The following is a 24,348-nucleotide window of genomic DNA, read 5'->3' as shown; positions in this document are numbered from 1 at the left end:
CGTTTAAAAGTGGACATATCAAGCTTTATATAGATATTTTTTCATATATTTGAGGCTAGTATGCTATATAGCCTACAATAATTTCTGTTTTTTTTTTTTTTTGACTCGCAGTTCACGGAGCGCGCCCTGATTGTTTTATTTTATTTTACGAAAGCAAAACGTTTTCTTGTTATTGTGAGTTTACACAAATAAAAGTATTGCGACTGATGCATTATTCTTTTCTGTATGGCCAGAAATAGAGTATTTTAAGTTGTTTCCACTGTTGATAGGAAAATGCAAATCGCATCGGCGCCTCCATGTCATGCAGTGCGCGCTACACACTCCGCACACACACTTGGTTATGCGCCTAAGAACAGCGAACAATTATCTAGGTTAACGTTAGAGTGAGCGGCGATGCCAGTCGGATAATCCTCATGTTTAACAAATCAAATCATGCAGTTTCTACCTATCGCGAGTCAGCGCTGCGCCAGTTTGAAAAAGGCGGGTGTGCAGGAGTCTTTTAATGAACGTTTGGTGTAGGTCTAGGCATAGAGATATCTGAACATCTTTGCCAAGCGCAAACCAGTACAGAAGTAATCAATAAATGATCGGGGAGGGGTCATGCCTTTTTTCACAATCATTTTGGAGGGTCATAGAAAAATTTATTGCTGGCGAAGGGAGGGTCAAGTCTTTTTTGACTATAGATCTCAAAACTCCTCCGGTGGCCCCTTAAATAAATAACGAACAGTCCCTTACTGTTGTAAACCTTGTTCCATGACAAGACACTGACAGGTTATGATGTATTGGTTTATGTCAAGTTGTCATAACAAAGGCATCTCAAACAATGTCATATTTGATTTATAAATGTTATAGTTGAGCGAATGACACTTAATGGCAGTTGTCATAAACATGCATAAAACCTCCTTCATATTCACGACATGTGTTGTCATGATTATGTCATGTCAGTCTTATGCACAACCCTTCAAGTAAAGTGTTACCTAAATAATATCAATATTTAAGGAAATTGGACCATATAAATTTCAGTAAACGGTACTGATTAATATGTCTGTTATTCTTCAGTGCTCTGCTGTAAGTAAAGTAAATGCAGGTATTGGTAGAAATGTAGCAACAGGCAATGAATCAAGGTAACCTTTATTGCACCATCAAGGTTATTTCTAACTACTGCAACACAATCTCTCTTATCTCAGTGATAAGAATAGCCTTGATCCTTTCCCTTTACATAATTACATATATCTGCAGACTGTGATGTAGAAGATAGATATTAGGCTAATGTAGGCTAATCTGAATCCAGCATAAACTATTCTTTGCTTCCTCCACACTAGCCATAGTGTGTGAATGATTAGTAAAAACTATTGAATTATTATTAAATAGATTTATTAATGTTTTGTACTTACAATTTGTTATTTAAAATCAAACCCCAGCTTTCTTTTCACATACTATTTGTTACTATAAACATACATTTCAGAAAATAAAGGATTCAATTTATAAATTATAAATTTAGTGTCTAAATTAAATTCTGGAGTGAGACATTCGGTGAGAAATATCAAATGATATCACCTTGGTTGGGAAAATAAATAACAGATTTTTTTTTCCATTTAGGGAAGCCCTGATCTTATACATTATGGCAATTTAATTATGTGATTCAACCAAAATGTCAAATTGTTTGAGTGAAATCTAAGCAAAATGTTGACAAACTGATCGCTTAAATTATCTGAATATTGTCAACTTGTTTTAAAATATAGCACAAAAACACATACAAAAAGGTTAACACTGGATACACAAAAACAGACTCTTTTTTGGCAGCTGTGTGTAGGCCCCACCCCCTTCCAGTCATTCCAAATCACATGACTTCTTGTGAATAGTTCAGGGAATGACTCTTAAAGGGATAGTTCACTTCAAAATGAAAATTCTCATCCTCATGTTGTTTCAAACCTGTATGAATTTCTTTCTTCTCCTGAACACAAAGGAAAATATTTTGAAGAATGTCAGTAACCAAACACTTAACTGGACCCATTGACTTCCACAGTAGGAAAAAAAAATACTGACATTCTTCAAAATATCTTCCTATGTGTTCAGCAGAAGAAAGAAATTCATACAGGTTTAAAACAACTTGAGGGTGAGTATATGATGACAGAATTTTCATTTTGAAGTGAGCTATCCCTTTAAGAGTCATTCCCAGCACTACAGAAATTCACAAGAAGTCATGTGATTTGGAATGACTGGAGGGGGTGGGGCCTACACACAGCTGCATAAAAAAAGAAATTAAAAAGAGAGCATAGTGCAGCTACGAGAACGCTAAAAGAGGAACATGGGCAGCCTTTTTCAAATCCTGCTTGCACTTTTTATCTCTGTCATAGGGGCCCTCTATCTTTTGGGGTCTTTTCGCCGCAGACGACCTGGAGAACCCCCTCTGGATAAGGGACCTATTCCCTGGCTTGGTCATGTTCTGGAATTCAGGAAGGACACAGCCAAATTCCTGCAGAGAATGAAAGAAAAACATGGAGATATTTTTTCAGTGCAGCTGGGAGGCTTTTATTTCACTTTCATTACAGATCCACTTTCTTTTGGGTCAGTGGTGAAAGAGGCAAGAACAAAGCTGGACTTTACTAAATTTGCAGAACTACTAGTTGCAAGAGTATTTGGCTATCATTCCTTGGAAAATGAACACAAGTTTCTCCAGGCATCAAGTACAAAACACCTCATGGGAGATGGTCTGGTTGTCATGACTCAGGCCATGATGTGCAATCTTCAGAATTTGATGCTTCACAGCGTTGGATCTGGGAATGACAAGCCATGGCAAGAAACTGGACTTTTTGCTTACAGCTACAACATTGTCTTTCGCGCTGGCTATCTGGCGCTGTTTGGTAATGAGTCACACAAAAGTACAGGGACTTTGGAAAAAGCTAAGGAAATTGACCGGGAGCATTCGAATGAACTTTTCTGTGAATTCAGAAAATATGACCAGTTATTCCCGAATCTGGCTTATGGTGTCCTGGGACCTAGTGAGAAGATGGAGTCAGAGCGTTTGAAAAGGGTGTTCTGGAGCACACTTTCAGTGCAGAAGATGAGATCTAGAGACAACATCAGCGGATGGGTAAATGAACAGCAACAGGTGAGAGCTGACCAGGGCATGCAAGAGTTCATGCAGGATCGATACATGTTTCTGCTTCTGTGGGCATCTCAGGGAAACACAGGTCCTGCAGCATTCTGGCTACTCTTGTATCTGATGAAGCACCCTGAGGCTATGGACAGCATTAAGAATGAAGTTGAGCGGGTGCTCAGAGAAACAGGGCAGGAAGTAAAACCAGGTGGGCCACTAATTGACCTGACTAGGGATATGCTCCTCAAAACTCCCATTCTAGACAGTGCAGTGGAGGAGACTCTCCGTCTTACAGCTGCCCCTGTCCTTACAAGAGCTGTCATGCAGGATATGACCATCAACATGGCCAACGGACAAGAGTACAAGATCCGTGAGGGTGACAGAGTGGCGATTTTCCCCTACACAGCTGTTCAGGTAGACCCAGAAGTTTACCCAGATCCCTTCACCTTCAAGTATGACCGTTTTCTCACACCAGATGGAAGCAAAAAGACTGATTTCTACAAGGGTGGAAAGAAACTCAAGTATTACAACATGCCTTGGGGAGCAGGAACCACTATGTGTCCAGGAAGATTCTTCGCCACAAATGAGCTGAAGCAGTTTGTCTTTCTCATGTTGTCCTACTTTGACTTGGAGCTAAAAAATCCAAATGAAGAGATTCCAGGCATTGATATCAGACGATGGGGCTTTGGCTCCATGCAACCAACTAAAGACATCCAGTTTAGATACAGACTTCGATTTTAAAAACATTCAAGTTATTTTTATTCTATGATTTAATACACTGACTATTTAATTTAATTCAACAATACTTATTATCAGACAGTATTCCTTTATGAAAGCTGACTTTAAAACCGACATGCTCACATTTCCTCTGTATTTAAAATGGTGAGATTGCTGGAAAAGGTTAATTACTGTCTTAAATACCTGAGGTGTTGCTTTTGATATATCTCACAGCCTGGAAGTCTCAACAGTCCCATGTGCTTGCAATTACGCTGTGTTACACAAATATTGTATCTATGCAAGAACAAATGTCATACAACAAACACAGGAACAAGATATTTTTGTGTATAATCATCTACTTAAAAAACAAACAAAATCAACATATTGTGTTGATTGCCCATGTGCTATTTGAGAGAAAAACAAGATATATATGAGGTGTTTATCATTAATAAAATAAAGACATAAAGCTCCTTGTCTTTTTGTTGTTCCTTATTGACTATACTGAACTGATATTTATTTTAAATTGCCAATGTAAAATGCCCCATGTCTAAAAACAAACAAACAAAAAAACTCATTTAGGGTCAACTTTATTTGCTTGACCTTTGCACCAAGGCACTTTATAATATATTTCTATATATTATTGACATAGAAAAAGTTCTTATTTATTTGTTGGACTTTGTACTGGGGGTTGAATGTACTGGGAGTTATCAGACCTTATGTGCTTAAGCTTAAGCTTGATTTTGAGTCAAAAGTTTACAATTACATTTATTTTCTCCTGTAGTGATTCTTGGTGGGACAAGTTAGCTATTATTATTATTTTTTTTTTAGGAACAGTTCATAAAGTTCATAGCTCCAAAATTTTTATCCATAAAATAATGAAAGTCCAATGTTGCTTTGGACCCCAATCACACCCATTGCATAAAAGTAAAACATTTGTTAGTTATAATAGTTAAAATATCTCCCAGAAAAGGTTTGGAATGACATGAGGGTGAGTAAATGATGACAACATTTTTATTTTTGGAAAATATTTTAAGGTATTTGTCTATACAGAATTTTAAATGTAACTATCCTGCTAACGGTCATTGAAGAAAAACGTGTGACAATTAGTCTTTAAAATCTCCCTTATAATTTGTCTACACATACAGAAAAAATAGTATAACTTAACTGCTATAAAAGTTCCTGTCTTCTGTTACAAATTTTCCAAAGATTATTTATATTAACAAAATCTGCATTATCAAAGTACTTATTTGGCCCTAACATGCAAATTCACTGTAGACATCAGTTTTACAAGGATGACAGTGTAACATGTTGTGGTAACATTCTTTCTGCCTTTTATGGGAGTGGAAGTCATTATAAGACCTCTCTTTTGTTTTGTTTTGTTTAGGAGGTATGAAGCATCAGATAAACAGGAAGGAACTATGAGTGTTGGGTCTGTTTTTGCAAGCAGGCAGATAAATGGTGAAATATCCAACATAACCAGCATGATTTCTGTGTTGGTGTATGTTGATTAGTGGTATGAAGCTGGTGTAGCTGGTGGACCAGCATAGTCAGGGCTTAAAGAAGAAGAATTAAGAAGTAGAAATGCAGCTATAAAGTGTGCATGATGTTTTGGTGATGACCTATTGGATTTGACCGCCATTTACATTTCCAACACATGACAAGCAAAGTATAGAGATTATAGGCCCTTCTGCACTTCTGTTATGTTGGAAGCGGTTTTCTGAAACCTATGCATGTAAGTCAAGTCGCTTGGATATTTTCACATTTAAATCTTTGTGTATAAAATCTTTTGTGTCACAAAAAGTAAGATGTGAATAAAATCACCAAAATCGGCATAAATTGAATGCTTGCTTAAGATGGATAATAAAATAAAAAATAAAAAAATGTGCATAAACTATGTTACATAATCTCCTGGTTAGTGGAGAAACATATTTTATTACAGCATTGAGCAATGATAAATGCAGGTAAGCAAATCAATGAAAGCTTTAGCATAACTTCTGCAGGGAAGACTCAATTGTTATGTCACTCATTACTTTCTCATCTATCCAATCGTGTTCTAATTCTTGTGGTATAAAATATAGGTAGGTTTCTTACACATGTCTGAGTTCACAGACGCTGACACTTTCACTCAGTTCGCAGAAACCGACGCCGGTGTTCTGTCGATCTGTCCTACATTTTCGTACCGTAGCGCAAAACTATTGCCATATCTATCGGTTCATCCTACCACATCGTAAAATCCTACTGCGCGTTTCTGCTTCGCGTCTGTGACTACATAAAATAATTAAGTGTAACTTTGCCGAAGATTCTTATTAGGCCATGGTAGGGTGATTTTACAGTGCAAAGTAACGTTACCTCATCAGAATCCCACTAAACATTGGACGTCGGATAGATGTGCAGATCATGTCTTTATTGGGTCCGTCTGTCCATGACCAATTCTGGAGATCTGTTCAACGTCCAAACTAGGTCCACTATTTGGACGTCCAACCATGACCCAACTTGGACGTCATATTGACGTTCAACATTTGACCTTTGAACTGGGTACATTTTTTTGACGTCTATGTGCAAGAAATTTACATGATTACAGTTTTTCTCGATTGCTTAAACACCATAACCAGGCCTTTGAACTAAAATTTTAAAACCATAATGACATTTATCAAAAAGCACACCCATTTTACTAAACCATAAACACAAATCCCTTCATTTCTCATTGCCTACACCATGTGGTCATTTAGAAAGCACTAGTATTCAATATTGTTCACTCAAGTCAGCACAGCTTCAGCTCAGTTAGCACACAATGGGATCTTGTCCTTTCGGTCATGACCCAAAGCTCATGACCATAGGTGAGAGTAGGAACGTAGATTGACCGGTAAATCGAGAGCTTCGCCTTGCGGCTCAGCTCTTTCTTCACCACGACAGACCGGTACATCGACCGCATTACTGCTGAAGCTGCACCGATCCGTCTGTCAATCTCCCGTTCCATCCTTCCCTCACTCGTGAACAAGACCCCAAGATACTTGAACTCCTCCACTTGAGGCAGGAACTCTCCACCAACCTGAAGTAGGCAAGCCACCTTTTTCCGACTGAGGACCATGGCCTCGGATTTGGAGGTGCTGATTCTCATCCCAGCTGCTTCACACTCGGCTGCAAACCGTCCCAGTGCATGCTGAAGGTCCTGGTCTGATGGGGCCAACACGACAACATCATCTGCAAAGAGCAGAGACGAAATTGTGTTGTTCCCAAACCAGACACCCTCCGGCCGCTGGCTGTGCCTAGAAATTCTGTCCATAAAAATTATGAACAGAACCGGCGACAAAGGGCAGCCCTGCCGGAGTCCAACATGCACCGGGAAGAAGTCTGACTTACTGCCGGCAATGCGAACCAAGCTCCTGCTTCGATATATATATATATATATTTAGAGGAGAGAGTTAAAAAAAAAGAGTAAAACTGGAAGATAAAAAAAGTGAAAAAAGTGTCTTCCTCTAAAACAGGAAGTGTGTGTTTGTTGTACTGTGTAGTACATGAATGAATAAAAATGTGCCAATGTATCCTGTATTGGTTGTGTCTTTAGTGGCCACGGAGTGATATATATATATACGTGTTTCTGATAAAAACGAAAAATAAAGATAAAATATTTCTGTTCTTGTGGACACTCCGCTTTAAAAAAAAACGAAGAAATAAACTAATCACTATCCTAAACTATCCTCACCGATCTAATGTTCCTGAGACTGCTGGGCGGGAGCAGTCTCAGCCTACTAAAGCTTCTCGCAGCAGAAGCCCTGACGCTGAGGCTGCAGGCTTCTGAGGGTGATCCCCTCCGGGGTAGGGACGGTTTTGAGAAATCGTTTCTCCTCGGCGCCCTCTGGGGTGTGACTCTCTGAGGAGGGTCGCAGCGCTGCCAGTTCGGTTGTTCCCTGCCGGTTCCCTGTTCAGGGCACCGAGGTGTCAGTGTCCCCAAACGATCCTCCGAGGAGGGTCGTAGAGCAGTCAGTTCGGTTTCCCTGCCGGTTCGCCGTTTCAGGGCGCCGAGGTGCCTGCTTTTTCCAACGATCCTGCGAGGAGGGTCTTAGGAACTAAGCTAGTTAGAGGTAGGCAAGATCTGAGGACTGTCGTAGGGGTGGGCGATATGGCAAAAATATCATATTACGATTTTTTTCAGGAAAATCACGCTTCACGATTTTATCACTATTCCTTTTCATGTTGGTTTTACTATTTTGCAAGTGACTGAGCATTACAGCCAAGCTAATGTCCCTATTTTAAAAACAAAGCCTTAGGTAACAAAATATAAAATAAAATAAATGGCAGACATTTAGGCCAAAGTGGCGAAGATAAAAAATCTTTGTCATTATTTTTTTTTGTTATTAAAAAATTAAGAACAAAGATACACATACACAACTTAATATACAAATGAAATAAACAGTGCTTTATTGTTTTTTCAGCTACAGTTGGTGTATTTAACAGTATTGAAGAAAGTAATTAAATGAACAAATATGAAAATAAAACACAACATAGACTTTACTGTATAAATTGTACATTGATTCTTATTATGGCTACTTTTATAAAATTCTACATTGATTCTTATTAAAGCTACTATTAAAGTTCTCAGCCAAGAGCAGTGCTCAAATTTGCTATTTGTATTTAGTTGTTTTATTAACTGGGATATTTCTCTCAAAAATTTAAATTGTCATAATTTATGCTCTCAAGCTGTTTCAAACCCGAATAAGTCGAATAACCCGAATAAAGTTATTTGGATAATGTGGGTAACCAAACAGATGATGTACCCCAGTGACTTCCATAATAGTTTTTTCCTACTATGGTAGTCAATGATGACCAGCAACCGCCCGGTTAGCCACACTCCTCAAAATATCTTCTTTTGTGTTCAGCACAAGAAAGAAATGCATACAGGTATGGAACAACATTAGAGTGAGTGAGTAAATAATGACAACATTTTTATTTTTGGGTAACTGTCCCTTTAAGGTCAAGCGGCTGCATGTTTACTATTAGGGCTACTGTCACTTTAAGATCTGCACGCAACGAGTCTAATATACACGCATTTGACAAGCAGATTTTTTCTTAATTTTTTCTATTGTTCTTTCACTTTAGACATAACCAACTTTGTGTATGTAAACCTTTGACAGTATTAGCGCAATAAGACTCGAAAGATAACTTATGGCGCTTTTCCATTACCAGTACCAGCTCAACTCAACTCGACTCGGCTCGGCTCGCGTTTTGCTCCGTTTTCCATTGCAGACAGTACCTCCACAATAGTACCTGGTCGTCATAGTGACGTGACACACACCCGCTACCCACACACACAGAACAATGGAGGAAATCGAATGTATGCTGTTTTACATAATATTAGTAATGGGTATATCACGCAGTCTCTGGCAAAACTATTTAAAAATGTCGGGGTTATTCAGGATACTCTGTCTGGCGCGTGCAATGATGATACAGTGAATAGTGACGATTCTCTCTGACCAATCAGCAGTCTGTCGTGTGTCACGTGACATTTTAGTATCGCCTCAGCTCACTTAGAACCTCGCTGAAGGTGATACGAAAAAAAGTACCTGGAAGCAGGTACCGGTACAACTTTTACACAGTGGAAAACCAAACCAAGGCGAGTCGAGTCGAGGCGAGCTGGTACTGTGTAGTGGAAAAGCGCCATTGGTCCAGTAATCAGGCGCTGTTAGACAGGCTTTTAGTGCTTGTGCGCGTCGGGTGTATTGCGTTTAGAAAAGCGCTCGTTAGAACAGCGCATCAGCAGCGAATGACATGCTTAACCAGCAAGGCTTTAAAGCACATGCAAATAATATAATTTTTATGAACTACAGTGTCCCATTCTCCTGCATTTCATGTGAATATATGTCGCGTTGTACAGTATCTTGAGACGGAGGCACCAGAACTGCAAACTGAGAATACGCACAATCCTAAGATATTTCTTCAAAAACAGATCGTGGAGACATTTTAATCATCCACGATCAAAAATTGTGATATCGCACACCCCTAGACTGTCGTTATCTCAAATTAAACTTAGACAAGAAGTCCTGACGCTGAGGCTATCAGGCTTCTGAGGGTTCCTCCGGGGCAGGGACGGTTTTGAAAAATCGTTTCTCCTCTGCGCCCTGGGGGTGAGACTCTCTGAGGAGGGTCGCAGCGCTGCCATTTCGGTTGTTCCCTGCCGGTTCCTTGTTCAGGACACAGAGATGTCAGCGTCCCCATACGATCCTCCGAGGAGGGTCTTAGAACGGTCAGTTCAGTTGTTCCCTGCTGGTTCGCCGCTTCAGGGCACTGAAGTGACTGTTCAACCAAATCCAGAGGCCAGTCTCGAGAGACTGGTGCCCTTAGTAGAAAACTACTGCCACATATTTCTCAGTGGGTCCTGCACACTATAGAATAGGGTTTCAGAATTCAGTACGGTTCTCGTCCGCCCAGATTTCTAGGGATCCTCCCCACAGTGGTGGACCTCGAGAAGGCTCTGGTTATGGAGCAGGAAGTACTGACACTTCTGCAAAAAGGAGCTATAGAAGGGGTTCCTCCTCCCAGCAGACAGTCAGGGTTTTACAGCCGTTACTTCATTGTTCCGAAAGAGGATGAGTGGTTGCGTCCTTTTCTAGACCTGCGTCAATTAAACAGCAGGTTTCAGAATCTCAAGTTCAAAGTAGGCTAAAAAATAATATGATTGTGTCACAGATTCAGCCCGAGTACTGGTCTGTCACAATAGACTTGAAGGACGCTTACTTATCTATCCATCCTCATCACAGGAGGTTCCTGATGTTTGCTTTCGCGGGCGAAGCATACCAGTATCGGGCTCTTCTATTTGGCCAAGGTTTATCACACTGCACCTTTACAATATGTGTGGATGCAGAGCTCTGATCCTTTTCCTATTTAGCACCAAAACTTTGGAACAGTCTTCCTAACATTGTCCAGGAAGCAGACACATTCTGTCAGTTCAAATCTAGACTAAAAACACATCTCTTTGGCCTAGCATACACATAACACATAATTCTATAATTCAATGTTAGGCTGCATAGTTTAGAACAGCCGGGACCGGGAACACTTCCCGTAAATCCTGATGTACTTGGTACATCATAAGAAGGATGGCGTCTACTAGGGGTTGAACGACTTGAGATTTTTTGAAGTCGACTGCTATGACATCAAAGTCGAGTCGACGTCGACTAGTCGCTGACGTCATTTATAAAAAAAACAAGAGATGGGACTGCTTTGCAACATGCCACAATTAGCAATTTATTACCATAAAATTATACAGACAGCTTTATAATATGTCGCAACTTAACAGTAACAATGCAACAATAACTCCTGTTTTAGTATTAAAAAAAATATTTGATGCATTATGTCGGCATAACAATCTCATTTACGCAAGATAGGCTGTAAGCTTACTCACTGTCACAGTCCTGCTCATTCACAGTTTTTACGTGTCGATCGTGGTTTTCATGTAAGAAGACAAGGGCATCGACGTGAGCTGGATGGAGGCTTGCCCGCTGTCGGCTGATGGTATTCCCAGCTAGTGAAAAAATTCTCTCGCTTGGGGTGCTTGTAGCTGGAACAGCCAAGTATCTTTTGCAAAGCTTGGCCAAACGGGGGAAATTTTCGTGGTTACGGGCCCACCACTGCAAGGGGTTCTCCATCGTGGGAATATGTGGTGCTAAAAAATATTCACGTATTTCTTCGGCTGCTGTGGAGTGTCCCGTTTTCCTCCCACTGTGAAAGTGTGGCCCAAAAAGCTGTTCAAAATCTTGTTCAAGTCGGGCCTTTTTTCCAGTTACTGGCTCACACACGCTGTTTACATCATCATCTAGGATCAGGATGAAAAGAAAAAAAGCTATAAATTCCCAAGTAATTCAAAATAAAATTCCAATTAATTGCGGGTGAATTAGAGATAAATCATTAATGTTTAAAAAAATATGTTTTAATGATTTTAATAAAGAGACATTTACATTTCCCGGTAAAACGCAATTTTACTTTCATTTTCAACAATATCTCGAGCACCTCCTAGTAATCTTAATATAACATGAAAAGAAAAAGCTACAATGGCATTGCTTAACTTAATAGTTAACAGAAACTATGCTAGCGCAGTTTCATTCAGCGGACCCACCTGCTGCAAGCGGCTCTCCCGCATCCTGGACGAGGCTGTTCAGGTGGCTGTGAGCGGCCTCTCTTTTACCCTCTGGGATGAAATGAAGATGTTTGAACCGAGGATCGAGCATACAGGCCACAATGGGGATGGATTCTGTCAGATCGTCGGACTCCAGTTTAAACCGTGTTTCCAACTGCCATCGAACAGTGTTCTTAAAGGCACGCACAGCTGTCATGTCAGATGCCTCGACGCGCAGAGTGGTGCTGATCATGTTGAAAATGACTGGAAAGATGAAAGACAGCCCAACGTGCAACTCCGCACACATTATTTCAGTGGCCTTGGCCAAAGGTTGCAGCACTGGAATCAGCTGTTCCAACAGCTCCCACTGTGATGCTCTCAGAGCGAGTGACTTTTGGATGGCTTGGTTTGGTGACGGTTTCATCTGCGAGCACAGATTGCACCGCGATTCTTTGCTCAAACAGCCGCTGGATCATTACGTATGTGGAATTCCATCGGACCGCACAGTCAGTCTGGAGTTTGTTGGGTCTTATGCCAAGTTGTTCCTGTCGTTTCCTTAGGGCACAAGTGGCCACCGCTGAGTGGCGAAAGTGACTGACAACTCTCCTTGCTGCATCAATACCCTTAGAAACGTCAGGTAAGACTAATCCAGCTTTTATGGCTAGCTGTAGGGTGTGTCCGGTGCACCCCAGATCTTTAGGAAACATTTCACATAGCTCCATGGCTAAGTTCATGTTACTGGCATTATCGTGGACTGTGCAAAACACCTGTATGCCCCATTCCGCGATTATCTCCGAAAGACGGTCAGCAATGTTAGCTGCAGTATGTCTCTCTGGCATTATTGATGTACACAGCACTCGGGCCGTCAGCTTCCATGTGTCGGTGATGTAGTGAACTGTTACTGTGATGTACGGCTCCATAGTGGAGGATGTCCACAAGTCAGTTGTTAGCGACACAGTCTGGTCTCTCATCTCCTCCACAATTTTTTCACGCAGGCTGTCGTACTGGTGTTTGATAGTGTTCCACAATGTGTTGTACGATGGAATTATGTAGCCATGTTCAAAAAAGTGCAGTATTTCTCTAAAACCTTCTCCGTGCACTGCAGCTAATGGTCGAATGTCTTTGGCGATGAAATTCACCAGTAAATTGGTAATTTGCTGCCGTTTTTTCTCTGTCACAGCAGGTTGTTTAGTGAAGTTTTTAATTGACTGCTGTCGAGACGGAATACATTCCTCAGCTAGCGTTAGCGGATGCCTTTTTAGATGCGTGTGCATTGCACTTGTACTTTTGTTGTACTTCAGGACAGACTTACATATTTTGCAAGTGACATTTTTACCAGCTTCATCTTTAGTGAAGTATTTCCACACAATTGATGTACCGCTGCTTTCTTTCTGCAATGACCCTCTGGGCTCTTCATCTGTTGTCGTCTGCAACGCAGCCATGTTGTTCGTATCAAAATTAGCGCAATCATAGTGTCACATGATCAACGCGACTAGTCGACGCCAAGCTTAAAGCGTCACGGCATTGCATTAAGGTCGACTAGTCGACTAATCGACTAGTCGGTTCAACCCCTAGCGTCTACGCTAATATTAGTCTCTCTGTCTATCCCGAGGTTTACCGCTGTCCACCGGAACCAGGCCGTATCCAGATCTGATGAAGGACCAAGCGCCAGGACACGACGACGCCGCTGACCTGAAGTGTCAACCAGTCTCTCCTCCTCTCCACTCCGACTTCAACCAACCGGAACTGGACAAATACTCTGATTCATTCTGACTTCTGACCTGTAATGCTCCTGAATCATAATCATCCACTGTTCGCTCGTTGGCCATAGGAGAACTGGCCCCCAACTGAGCCTGGGTTCTCCCAAGGTTTTTTTCTCCATTCTGTCACCTGATGGAGTTTTGGTTCCTTGCCCGCTGTTGCCTTGCCTTCTGGCTTGCTTAGTTGGGGACATTTAATATTCAACAATATTATAGATCTGCCTTAAGGTGGACGATGATGAAATTGTTTTTTTGTATTATTTTCATGTTATCACTGTGAAACTGCTTTGATACAATCTGTATTGTAAAAAGCGCTATATAAAGGTGACTTGACTCATTTAAAGATGTTGGGGTTGCGACTCAACGCCAAGAAGAGTGTGCTCCTCCCAGCTCAGAGGACCACTTTTCTAGGTGTATTATAAACGATTCGCCATAAATGGGGTAAAACTAGGCCAGTCACTCACTGTGGAACAGTTTCAGACTTTTGGGTCTCATGGCAGCTGCGTCCAACGTAATTACTTTTGGCCTTCTGTACATGAGACCCCTGCAGTGGTAGCTCAGGACCAAGGGGTTTTCTCCGAGAGGAAATCCGTTTTCGCATGATCAAGGTAGGCTATGCCTACAGTACGTGCCTCGGTCATGTGGAAGAACCTTGGTTCCTCGCCCAGGCCCAGTGTTGGGGGCTTCTTGTCGACTCTTAATGCTATCAACGGATGCTTCCCTCACATGTGGGGGGTGATCATGAGTGTTCACTCGGCGAAGGGTCTTTGGCAGGACCACCTTCCTTTTGGCACATAAATGGCTAGAAGTGATGGCAGTATTCCGAGAATCTCAATACTTCCTGTCAGACCCAAGAGGTCACCATGTGCCTGTCCTTCTGGACAACACATGGTCTCATATATCAGAGCAGATATCCTGTTGAGGCAGGAGCTGAGGCCTGGGGAGACTTCATCCTGAGGTGGTGAAGCTTCTTTGGGAGAACTTCGGTCAAAACTTTGCCCTTGTGGTTCTCCCTGACGCATCCAGCTCCGCTTGGACTGGATGCAATGTATTAGGTGTGGTCGAGGCTACACCTGTACGCATTTCCCGATATCTATGCTCCTGGGACTTACCATCATCTGGACTTATGGATACTGTGGGCTCAGCCTCTGAGGGGGCCCAGCTCATAGATTCAGGTCTCTCGACTGAGGTCGTGGAGACCATACTCCAGTCTAAAGCTCCCTCCACGAGAAGACTGAATATGCATTGAAATATAAACTGTTCTCTGCCTGCCTGGACCCTGTCGCACACTAAGAAACAAGCACCCTAGACCCTGGAGTGGAGTCTAGGTCCAAGTCATAAAAATGGACAAATGTATGCGGTGAGGACCAGCCTGCCGCATTATAGATGTCATGGAGAGAAACTCCTGAAATTAAAGCCTTAAAGGCAGCCATACTCCTAGTAGAATGGGCCCGGACAGCCAAAGGTGAAGGCTGTCCGGCTGCTTTATAAGCAAGTGAGATAGCCTAAACTACTCACTTGCTCAATATCTGTTTAGCTTTTCCTGATCTGGGGTATTAAGGTGGAGGACAGAAGGCCTGCAGCACAAATGACCCGCAAATTTAGTAGGGACCTAGGAATACAACTCGGCCAGGGGTGAAGAAAGACTATCACCATACCAGGTGCAAATCCAACTATGTGCAGGCCTCAGCCTCATGTACCTCGGAGAAGATGAAATAAGGATCTCTCCTCAGAGATAACCCAGCAAAGAAATTTTTATTGCAGAAATAAAGTACTGTACCATCAGGGCACATAACAAGATTCAGAAGGTGTTCTCCGCACCAGGCAGAGATTAGTTTCTATTTCAATGCATATTCAGTATTCTCGTGGAGGGAGCTCTAGACTGGAGTATGGTCTCCACGACCTCGGTCGAGAGACCTGAATCTATGAGCTGTATACAATCACAGTATACTGTACATAACTCCGGAAGAGGGTGAAACATTGTATCCCTGATTGGGACTCTAAGTCCCTCCTGATCAGAATCTCAAAGGGAGAGCCATCTAGAAGGGACAGTAGGTCTGAGAAACACACTCGGGCTGGCCAGAATGGGGCTACTAATAATAGACGAGCCGCTACCCGGCAAACCCTCTCCAGAACTCCCGGGAGCAAAGATACCGGGAAATGCGTACAGGTGTAGCATCAACCACACCTAATACATTGCTCCACTACCTCAGGGTGAAGTCTCCATTCCCCGGGCCTCAGCCCCTGCCTCAACAGGATATCTGCTCTGATATACGAGACCATCAGTGTGTTTTCCGGAAGGACAGGCACATGTTGACCTCTCGGGTCTGACAGGAAGTATTGAGATTCCCGGAATACCGCCATCACTTCTAGCCAATTATGTGCCAAAAGGAAGATGGTCCTGCCAAAGACCCTTCGCCTAGTGATCACCCCCCACTTGTGAGGGAAGCATCCGTCGATAGCATTATGCGTCGACAAGAAGCCCCCAACAATGAGCCTGGGCAAGGAACTTCTCGAAGAACGTCCTCCTCGAAGAACGCCCGGCAGGAGCGGAGCGTCCTCACGGACAGCTTCTCGCAATGCTTCACAGTTAGTCCCCTCGAGAACTGACTGTTGGCATGCTCCACTCCCAAACAAGCTGATGTGTGTGTCCCCACTCGTGATATAACGTGGGCAGGGAACAACACAACGCTTGCTTGCTCTTTTTTGCCATAAAATATATATATATTTCAACTATATATGTGATAAATGCAAGGAGACAGTCAGGCTGACGGAGAAGATTTCAGAACTAGAGACACGCATTCAAACTTTAATCGAGAATAGTAAGAAGAGTGCTAGAGCTTTAGATACTATTTTGGATGCGCCTAACCTAGTGAACTCTTTACATGAGTCGGTTCCGGCTGAAGTAGAGCCCGTGCAGCAGGGCAGATGGGTGACAGTGAGAGATCGCTCTAGTCGTGGATCAAAAAACCACTTTTCCGTTCCGATAACAAATCGATTTTCCCCGCTCAGTGAAACACCCACTGAGAATTATTCTGATTGTGCCCTAGTAATTGGCGATTCTATTACACGGAACGTGAAAATAGAGACACCAGCCACCATAGTCACATGTTTGCCGGGAGCCAGAGCGCCTGACATCAAAGCAAATTTGAAAGTGCTGGCTAATGCTAAACGTAAATTCTCTAAGATTATTATTCACGTCGGCACTAATGATGTTCGACTCCGCCAGTCGGAGATCACCAAAATTAATATTAAAGAGGTGTGTGAACTTGCAAGTACGATGTCAAGCACTGTAATTTGCTCTGGCCCCCTTCCTGTTCGTAGGAGTGATGAGATAGTTAGTAGATTGTGTTCACTCAATGGCTGGCTGTCTGGGTGGTGTCCGCAGAATAATATAGAATTCATAGACAATTGGAAAAGTTTTTGGGGCAAACCTGACCTGTTGAAAAGAGATGGTATTCATCCCTCCTGGGATGGTGCTGCTCTTCTCTCTAGTAATTTGGCTCATAGTCTTAGAGCTAAAACATGACAATCTGGGCCTCAGGTCAGGAAGCAGACAGACTGGCTTAACCGACCGTCTGCTAGCGGCCTCACGTCACCAAGGTCAGATAAATCCCATCACATAGAGCCTCTTTCACCTAGATATCATCATATAGAGACTGTGTCTGTTCCCCGAACTTGGAAATCCAAAAAACGTTCAAACCCATCTAAGGTTAAAAATGTAATTGATGTTCAACAAATGCAAAACAGATATAATACGGATGAGCAAATGATAAAGCTTGGGTTGCTGAATATTCGATCTCTTACCTCAAAAGCGCTAATAGTTAATGATATGATTACAGATTATAACCTAGATGTGCTGTGTTTGACAGAAACCTGGCTAAAACCAAACGATTACATTGCCTTAAATGAGTCAACCCCACAAGATTACTGTCACAGTGTCTGGTTTGGGTATTCCTGGTGTCCTCTTCCCCACGGTGTCATCCACATTATACTACATTTCCCATAATCCTTTGTCTGTTACCCATCAATGTTAATTTCACACAGCTGTTCCCTGTCTTCATTGTTCCCAGCTGTTCCTTGTTAGTGTCTGTGTATAAGTACCCTGTCTGTCTCAGTTCATGTCACGGAGTCCTTGTTTAATGTCCCCACACTTCCGTTCCTGCCCGTTTGTTGTTGATGTCTTGTGTCTTTGGATTGCTCTACTGGATTTTGACCCTTGCCTGGACTGGTTTTGTGAGTACGGATTTCCCCTAATAAATACTGCTATTGGATCTACCCGTTTCTGTGTGTGGATCGTGACAGAAGGACTCCGTCACACTTAGATCCAGCGGTATGGATTTCCGTGGCTCTTCCGCAACTTGTGAGAGTTCGCAAGCTGGAGAGGCACCTCGCATGAACATTTTTCAATGCTTTGCGTTGTGGGCCCGTCTGACTGAGGAGAACATGGCAGTAGAATCTCCCGAACCCCCTTCCATCGGACATGGACAATCCTTTAAGGGAACCCGTCTGGCTAGGTTTTCTGGGACCCGTGGAGGTCGCAGGAGAGGAGGGGCTAGAGATGAATCCCGGCACCACTCTCCTCCCCGGTCTCGCTTCGACCCTGGGCCGGGGATGCCCAACCCAGAGCTCCTTTCACCGTTGGTTTTTTCCAGCCTGGAGCCTGCACCTTGCCGTCAAAGACGGCGGAGGGGGAGGAAGCAACCCGCTGTCGTCCCGGAGGCCGCCCCCTCCGAGCAGCCCGCTGTCGTCCCGGAGGCCGTCCCCTCCGAGCAGCCCGCTGTCGTCCCGGAGGCTGTCCCCTCCGAGCAGCCCGCTGTCGTCCCGGAGGCCGTCCCCTCCGAGCAGCCCGCTGTCGTCCCGGAGACCGTCCCCTCCGAGCAGCCCGATGTCATCCCGGAGGCCGTGCCCGTCGAGCCCGCTATCATCCCAGAACTGCCCATCATCAGTCCTGCCATGGTCAAGAAGGTGGTCTTCCTTTTTTATACATTGGCGGTTCTGCATACATGGAGGAAGCACACGTCTGCCGACCCAGTGTCTGCTCACGTCACGTCTGCCGAGCCTGAGCCGGTGGTGCCTGTTCCAGTTCCTGAGCCGGTGGTGCCTGTTCCAGTTCCTGAGCCGGTGGTGCCTGTTCCAGTTCCTGAGCCGGTGGTGCCTGTTCCAGTTCCTGAGCCGGTGGTGTCTGTTGCAGTTCCTGAGCCGGTGGTGTCTGTTGCAGTTCCTGAGCCGGTGGTGTCTGTTGCAGTTCCTGAGCCGGTGGTGTCTGTTGCAGTTCCTGAGCCGGTGGTGTCTGTTGCAGTTCCTGAGCCGGTGGTGTCTGTTGCAGTTCCTGAGCCGGTGGTGTCTGTTGCAGTTCCTGAGCCGGTGGTGTCTGTTGCAGTTCCTGAGCCGGTGGTGTCTGTTGCAGTTCCTGAGCCGGTGGTGTCTGTTGCAGTTCCTGAGCCGGTGGTGTCTGTTGCAGTTCCTGAGCCGGTGGTGTCTGTTGCAGTTCCTGAGCCGGTGGTGCCTGTTGCAGTTCCTGAGCCGGTGGTGCCTGTTGCAGTTCCTAAGCCGGTGGTGTCTGTTGCAGTTCCTGAGCCGGTGGTGTCTGTTGCAGTTCCTGAGCCGGTGGTGTCTGTTGCAGTTCCTGAGCCGGTGGTGTCTGTTGCAGTTCCTGAGCCGGTGGTGTCTGTTGCAGTTCCTGAGCCGGTGGTGTCTGTTGCAGTTCCTGAGCCGGTGGTGTCTGTTGCAGTTCCTGAGCCGGTGGTGCCTGTTGCAGTTCCAGTTCCTGAGCCGGTGGTGTCTGTTGCTGTTCCATTTCCTGAGCCGGTGGTGTCTGTTGCTGTTCCAGTTCCTGAGCCGGTGGTGTCTGTTGCTGTTCCAGTTCCTGAGCCGGTGGTGTCTGTTGCTGTTCCAGTTCCTGAGCCGGTGGTGTCTGTGACTGTTCCTGAGCCGGTGGTGTCTGTACCTGTTCCTGAGCCAGGGTCTGTTCCTGTTCCGCCTTGGTCTTCACCGCCGTGGCCGCCCGAGTGGCCGTGGCCGCCCGAGGGGTCTTCACCGCCGTGGCCGCCCGAGGGGTCTTCACCGCCGTGGCCGCCCGAGGGGTCTTCACCGCCGTGGCCGCCCGAGGGGTCTTCACCGCCGTGGCCGCCCGAGGGGTCTTCACCGCCGTGGCCGCCCGAGGGGTCTTCACCGCCGTGGCCGCCCGAGGGGTCTTCACCGCCGTGGCCGCCCGAGGGGTCTTCACCGCCGTGGCCCCCCGAGGGGTCTTCACCGCCGTGGCCGCCCGAGGGGTCTTCACCGCCGTGGCCGTCCGAGGGGTCTTCACCGCCGTGGCCGCCCGAGGGGTCTTCACCGCCGTGGCCCCCCGAGGGGTCTTCACCGCCCTGGCCGCCCGATGGACTGTCGTCTCCGCCCTGGCCGCCCGATGGACTGTCGTCTCCGCCCTGGCCGCCCGATGGACTGTCGTCTCCGCCCTGGCCGCCCGATGGACTGTCGTCTCCGCCCTGGCCGCCCGATGGACTGTCGTCTCCGCCCTGGCCGCCCGATGGACTGTCGTCTCCGCCCTGGCCGCCCGATGAACTGTCTGCTTCGCCCCGGCCGCCGGTTAAGTCGTCATCCCCTGTTCCTGTTCCCCTTCATGGTCCTGGCCCTCCATTCCTCCTGATCCTTCACCATTCCACCTCCTGCCTGGACTCTTTGTTTTGTTTGTTTTTTTGTGAGTCTTGGAGCGTCTGGTAGCCGCTCCGTAGAGGGGGGATTATGTCACAGTGTCTGGTTTGGGTATTCCTGGTGTCCTCTTCCCCACGGTGTCATCCACATTATACTACATTTCCCATAATCCTTTGTCTGTTACCCATCAATGTTAATTTCACACAGCTGTTCCCTGTCTTCATTGTTCCCAGCTGTTCCTTGTTAGTGTCTGTGTATAAGTACCCTGTCTGTCTCAGTTCATGTCACGGAGTCCTTGTTTAATGTCCCCACACTTCCGTTCCTGCCCGTTTGTTGTTCATGTCTTGTGTCTTTGGATTGCTCTACTGGATTTTGACCCTTGCCTGGACTGGTTTTGTGAGTACGGATTTCCCCTAATAAATACTGCTATTGGATCTACCCGTTTCTGTGTGTGGATCGTGACAATTACGGTTATAAACATGAACCTCGTCTGAAACGCAAAGGAGGAGGTGTTGCTGTAATTTATAGTAATATTTTCAAAACCACTAAGAAATCTAGTTGTAAATATAATTATTTTGAAGTGTTGGTGCTTAATGTAAAAATATCTAGTGTAAACGATAAGTCACGTTTGAAAATTCTGCTGGCTACTGTATACAGGCCACCAGGGCACCATACAGACTTTATCAAAGAATTTGCTGACTTTCTATCAGAATTAGTATTGGCTGCAGATAAAGGACTAATTGTTGGTGATTTTAATATACACATTGATAATGAAAAATATGCATTGGGATTGGCATTTAAAGACATTATAAACTCAATTGGAGTTAGACAACACGTGTCAGGACCAACTCATTGTCGTAATCATACTCTAGATCTAATACTATCACATGGAATAGATGTTGATGCCGTTGAAATACTGCAGCAGAGCGATGACATCTCAGATCACTATCTAGTCTCGTGTAAATTACATTTAGCCAAGGCTGCAAAGCCGTCTCCGTGTTATAAATATGTTAGACCGATCACTTCTGCCACTAAAGATTGCTTTATCAATAATCTTCCTAATCAGTTTCATCATCTCAGCATCCCGGATAGCTTAGAAGAACTTGATATTGCAACAGAAACTTTTAACTCTCTCTTTTCCAGCACTTTAGACACAGTTGCTCCGCTGCGCTTAAAGAAGATTAAAGAACATAGTCCAACGCTGTGATACAACGAGCACACTCAGGCCCTTAAGAGAGCAGCCAGAAAAATGGAGCGCAACTGGAAGAAAACAAAACTAGAGGTGTTTCGGATTTCATGGAAGTGTCACAGGTCGGGGGGTCAAGCCAGACTGCACCCACCCTTGAAACCCAGGACCACCTCGAGGAGCGTACCAGGAAAACCAGACAGACGAGAGAGTAAAAGTTGACAAGGTTTATTTTGTTAAAATCAATTAAAAGTCTCAATGCTAATTCTGTATCTCCCCACCAGAACGGGATCGGACCGCGGACGCCGGGAGGGCGTGGAGTTCCCTTCGGCAGCTCGTGCCTGTGCGTGGCTGGTAAGGGAAAAGAGGAGTCGGCCACCCGTCCACTGAGTGGGGGAGTATCCTGGTAAGTAGAACTTGTAACTGCTTTAGTCAAGACGATGCAAGGAATATTTCTTATGTCCACCTCTCTTCACAGCGACATCACATACGGCGTTGGCCAGGAGGATCCTTCAATCTGCACAGCAGAGTAAGTAGTTCAACAACAGGTATATGTTCTTGGAATGAGTGATGGGGCTTACGGCTGGGAGATGCTTCGATCCAGACGAGAAAAGGAATAACTCTGGTGCCCACCTCTTTTCACAGCGACATCACATACGGCGCTTGGCCAGGAAGATCCTTCAATCTGCACAGCAGAGTAAGTAGTTCAACAACAGGTATATGCTCTTGGAATGAGTGATGGGGCTTACGGGTGGGGGATACTTCGATCCAGACGAGAAAAGGAATAACTCTGGTGTCCACCTCTTTTCACAGTGACATCACATACGGTGCTTGGCCAGGAAGATCCTTCAATCTGCACAGCAGGGTAAGTTAATACATATACACACAATCTTCCAGCAGGTAGGGAGAGTCTTCACACTGAACGCCTGGGTTGTTTTGTTACGGTGACGGTGGTGGGCTTTCGAGGTGGTGAGCGTACGCCATTAACTCTGCATATATTCCCCACACCCTGTAACTTCACTTCAAGCAATTTCTTGTGCAAACACACCACTTCAGGCACTGCGTATATCCACTCTTAGTGTAAATAGAGCCAGCACTCACCCAACGATTGCTCCTTCCACTGTCGGGCTGGATCGAGTCCCACCCAATAGCGAGGAAGTGCGAATGCCTCCTTACTGACCCGGGGACCAAGCGTTTCTTGCCCACACTCGAAGGAGAAGACGGGAGTACAACTGATCCCTTAATCCACACACTCTCCGGTGATACAACCCTCGTGAACAATCCACTCCACAACGTTATGTCAATCTCAGTGCAGGTACAGTACATACATTCAATCAAATTCCACGATCATATTACTTATCTTCCCTCAGATGATGATGGCGCGGCTTGGTCTGCACTTGGTTCTCGTAACTCACTCTCTTTCCGTCCTCAAGATCTCCACTCGATCGCTGTTATATCTGTCGCACAGCCGAACGGCCAAACCCCACAACAATCCTCAGATACCTTCGCACGCCAGCCCAACCGTCAAAGGGATCCACTTCTCTCAGGGGAACGCATCCGAAGAAAGGACAACCAGGAAGAACGACCGGGAGAATGAACAACCAGTGGGAATCACCACTTCCTGGTCTCTGAACTTCCTTTTTATATGGTTACTCCGCCTCCATAATCCTCGCACAGACCCCAACATCTAACTCTCCGCACCAGATGTCAATCCGTCATTAGCGTTGTTATGGTGACATCATGCGCAACCCGGAAATGAACCGGTGTTACAGCAACACCGTTCCGGGGGGGAACACAATTCCAGCGGGACTTAGTTCCGCTTCCCTTTCGTCACCCCGTGACAGAAGGAGAGCTCGATTGCTTACAGAGAGGCTTTAAAAGCTGCTAGATCTGCTTATTTTTCAACCATATTAGAAGAAAATAAACATAATCCTAGCTATTTATTTGAAACAGTGGCTAAACTAACGAAAAAGAAAGCTTCAGGCCCAGAAGTTTCCAAGCAACACAGCAGTAATGACTTTATGAACTTCTTCACTTATAAGATCGATAATATCAGGGACAAAATTATAACTATGCAACCGTCTAATACAGTATCGCATCAGGAAGTGAATTGTAGTCTTCCTGAGGGAAAATTTGATTCATTCATTGCTATAGGAGAGGAAGAATTTTGCAAACTCGTCAAATCATCTAAATCGACAACGTGCATGTTAGACCCTATACCGACTAAGCTGCTGAAAGAGATGCTTGCAGATGTCATAGATCCTCTTCTTAATATCATGAATTCATCTTTGTCTCTAGGATACGTACCAAAAACCTTTAAGCTAGCTATGATTAAACCGCTTGTTAAAAAACAGCAACTTGATCCTACAAAACTAGTCAATTACAGGCCGATCTCTAATCTGCCATTTCTGTCAAAGATATTAGAAAAAGCAGTATCCTCACAACTGTGTTCCTTTCTTGAAAGAAATGATATCTGCGAGGATTTTCAGTCCGGATTTACACCGTACCATAGTACCGAGACAGCTCTCGTTAGAGTCACAAATTATTTGCTCTTATCATCCGATCGTGGTTGTATCTCTCTATTAGTATTACTTGATCTTAGTACTGCATTTGACACCATTGACCACAACATCCTTTTAAATTGGCTCGAACGTTATGTTGGCATTAGTGGAATTGCACTAGCATGGTTTAAATCATACGTATCTGACCATTATCAGTTTGTAGCAGTAAATGAAGAGATGTCTTATCAATCACAAGTTCAGTGTGGCGTACCACAAGGCTCAGTACTAGGACCGCTGCTGTTCACTCTGTATATGCTACCATT

At 44.7% G+C, this 24,348-nt stretch overlaps 1 protein-coding gene across 1 annotated transcript; it reads left to right on the top strand.

Annotated features, from left to right (window-relative positions):
• The first annotated feature begins 2,242 nt into the window (after window positions 1-2,242).
• On the top strand, window positions 2,243-4,287 carry LOC306998255 (5-beta-cholestane-3-alpha,7-alpha-diol 12-alpha-hydroxylase-like). The gene has a single exon (XM_079612175.1). The coding sequence runs from the start codon at window positions 2,309-2,311 to the stop codon at window positions 3,839-3,841; it is 1,533 nt and encodes a 510-aa protein (XP_079468301.1). The 5' UTR covers window positions 2,243-2,308; the 3' UTR covers window positions 3,842-4,287.
• Window positions 4,288-24,348: the final 20,061 nt, after the last annotated feature.

Source organism: Phoxinus phoxinus (assembly GCF_949152265.1).
Source record: "Phoxinus phoxinus genome assembly, chromosome: 5".
NCBI lineage: Eukaryota > Metazoa > Chordata > Actinopteri > Cypriniformes > Leuciscidae > Phoxinus > Phoxinus phoxinus.
Note: the sequence above shows the minus strand (reverse complement) of the source record. Positions and strands in the feature narration are given on the sequence as shown.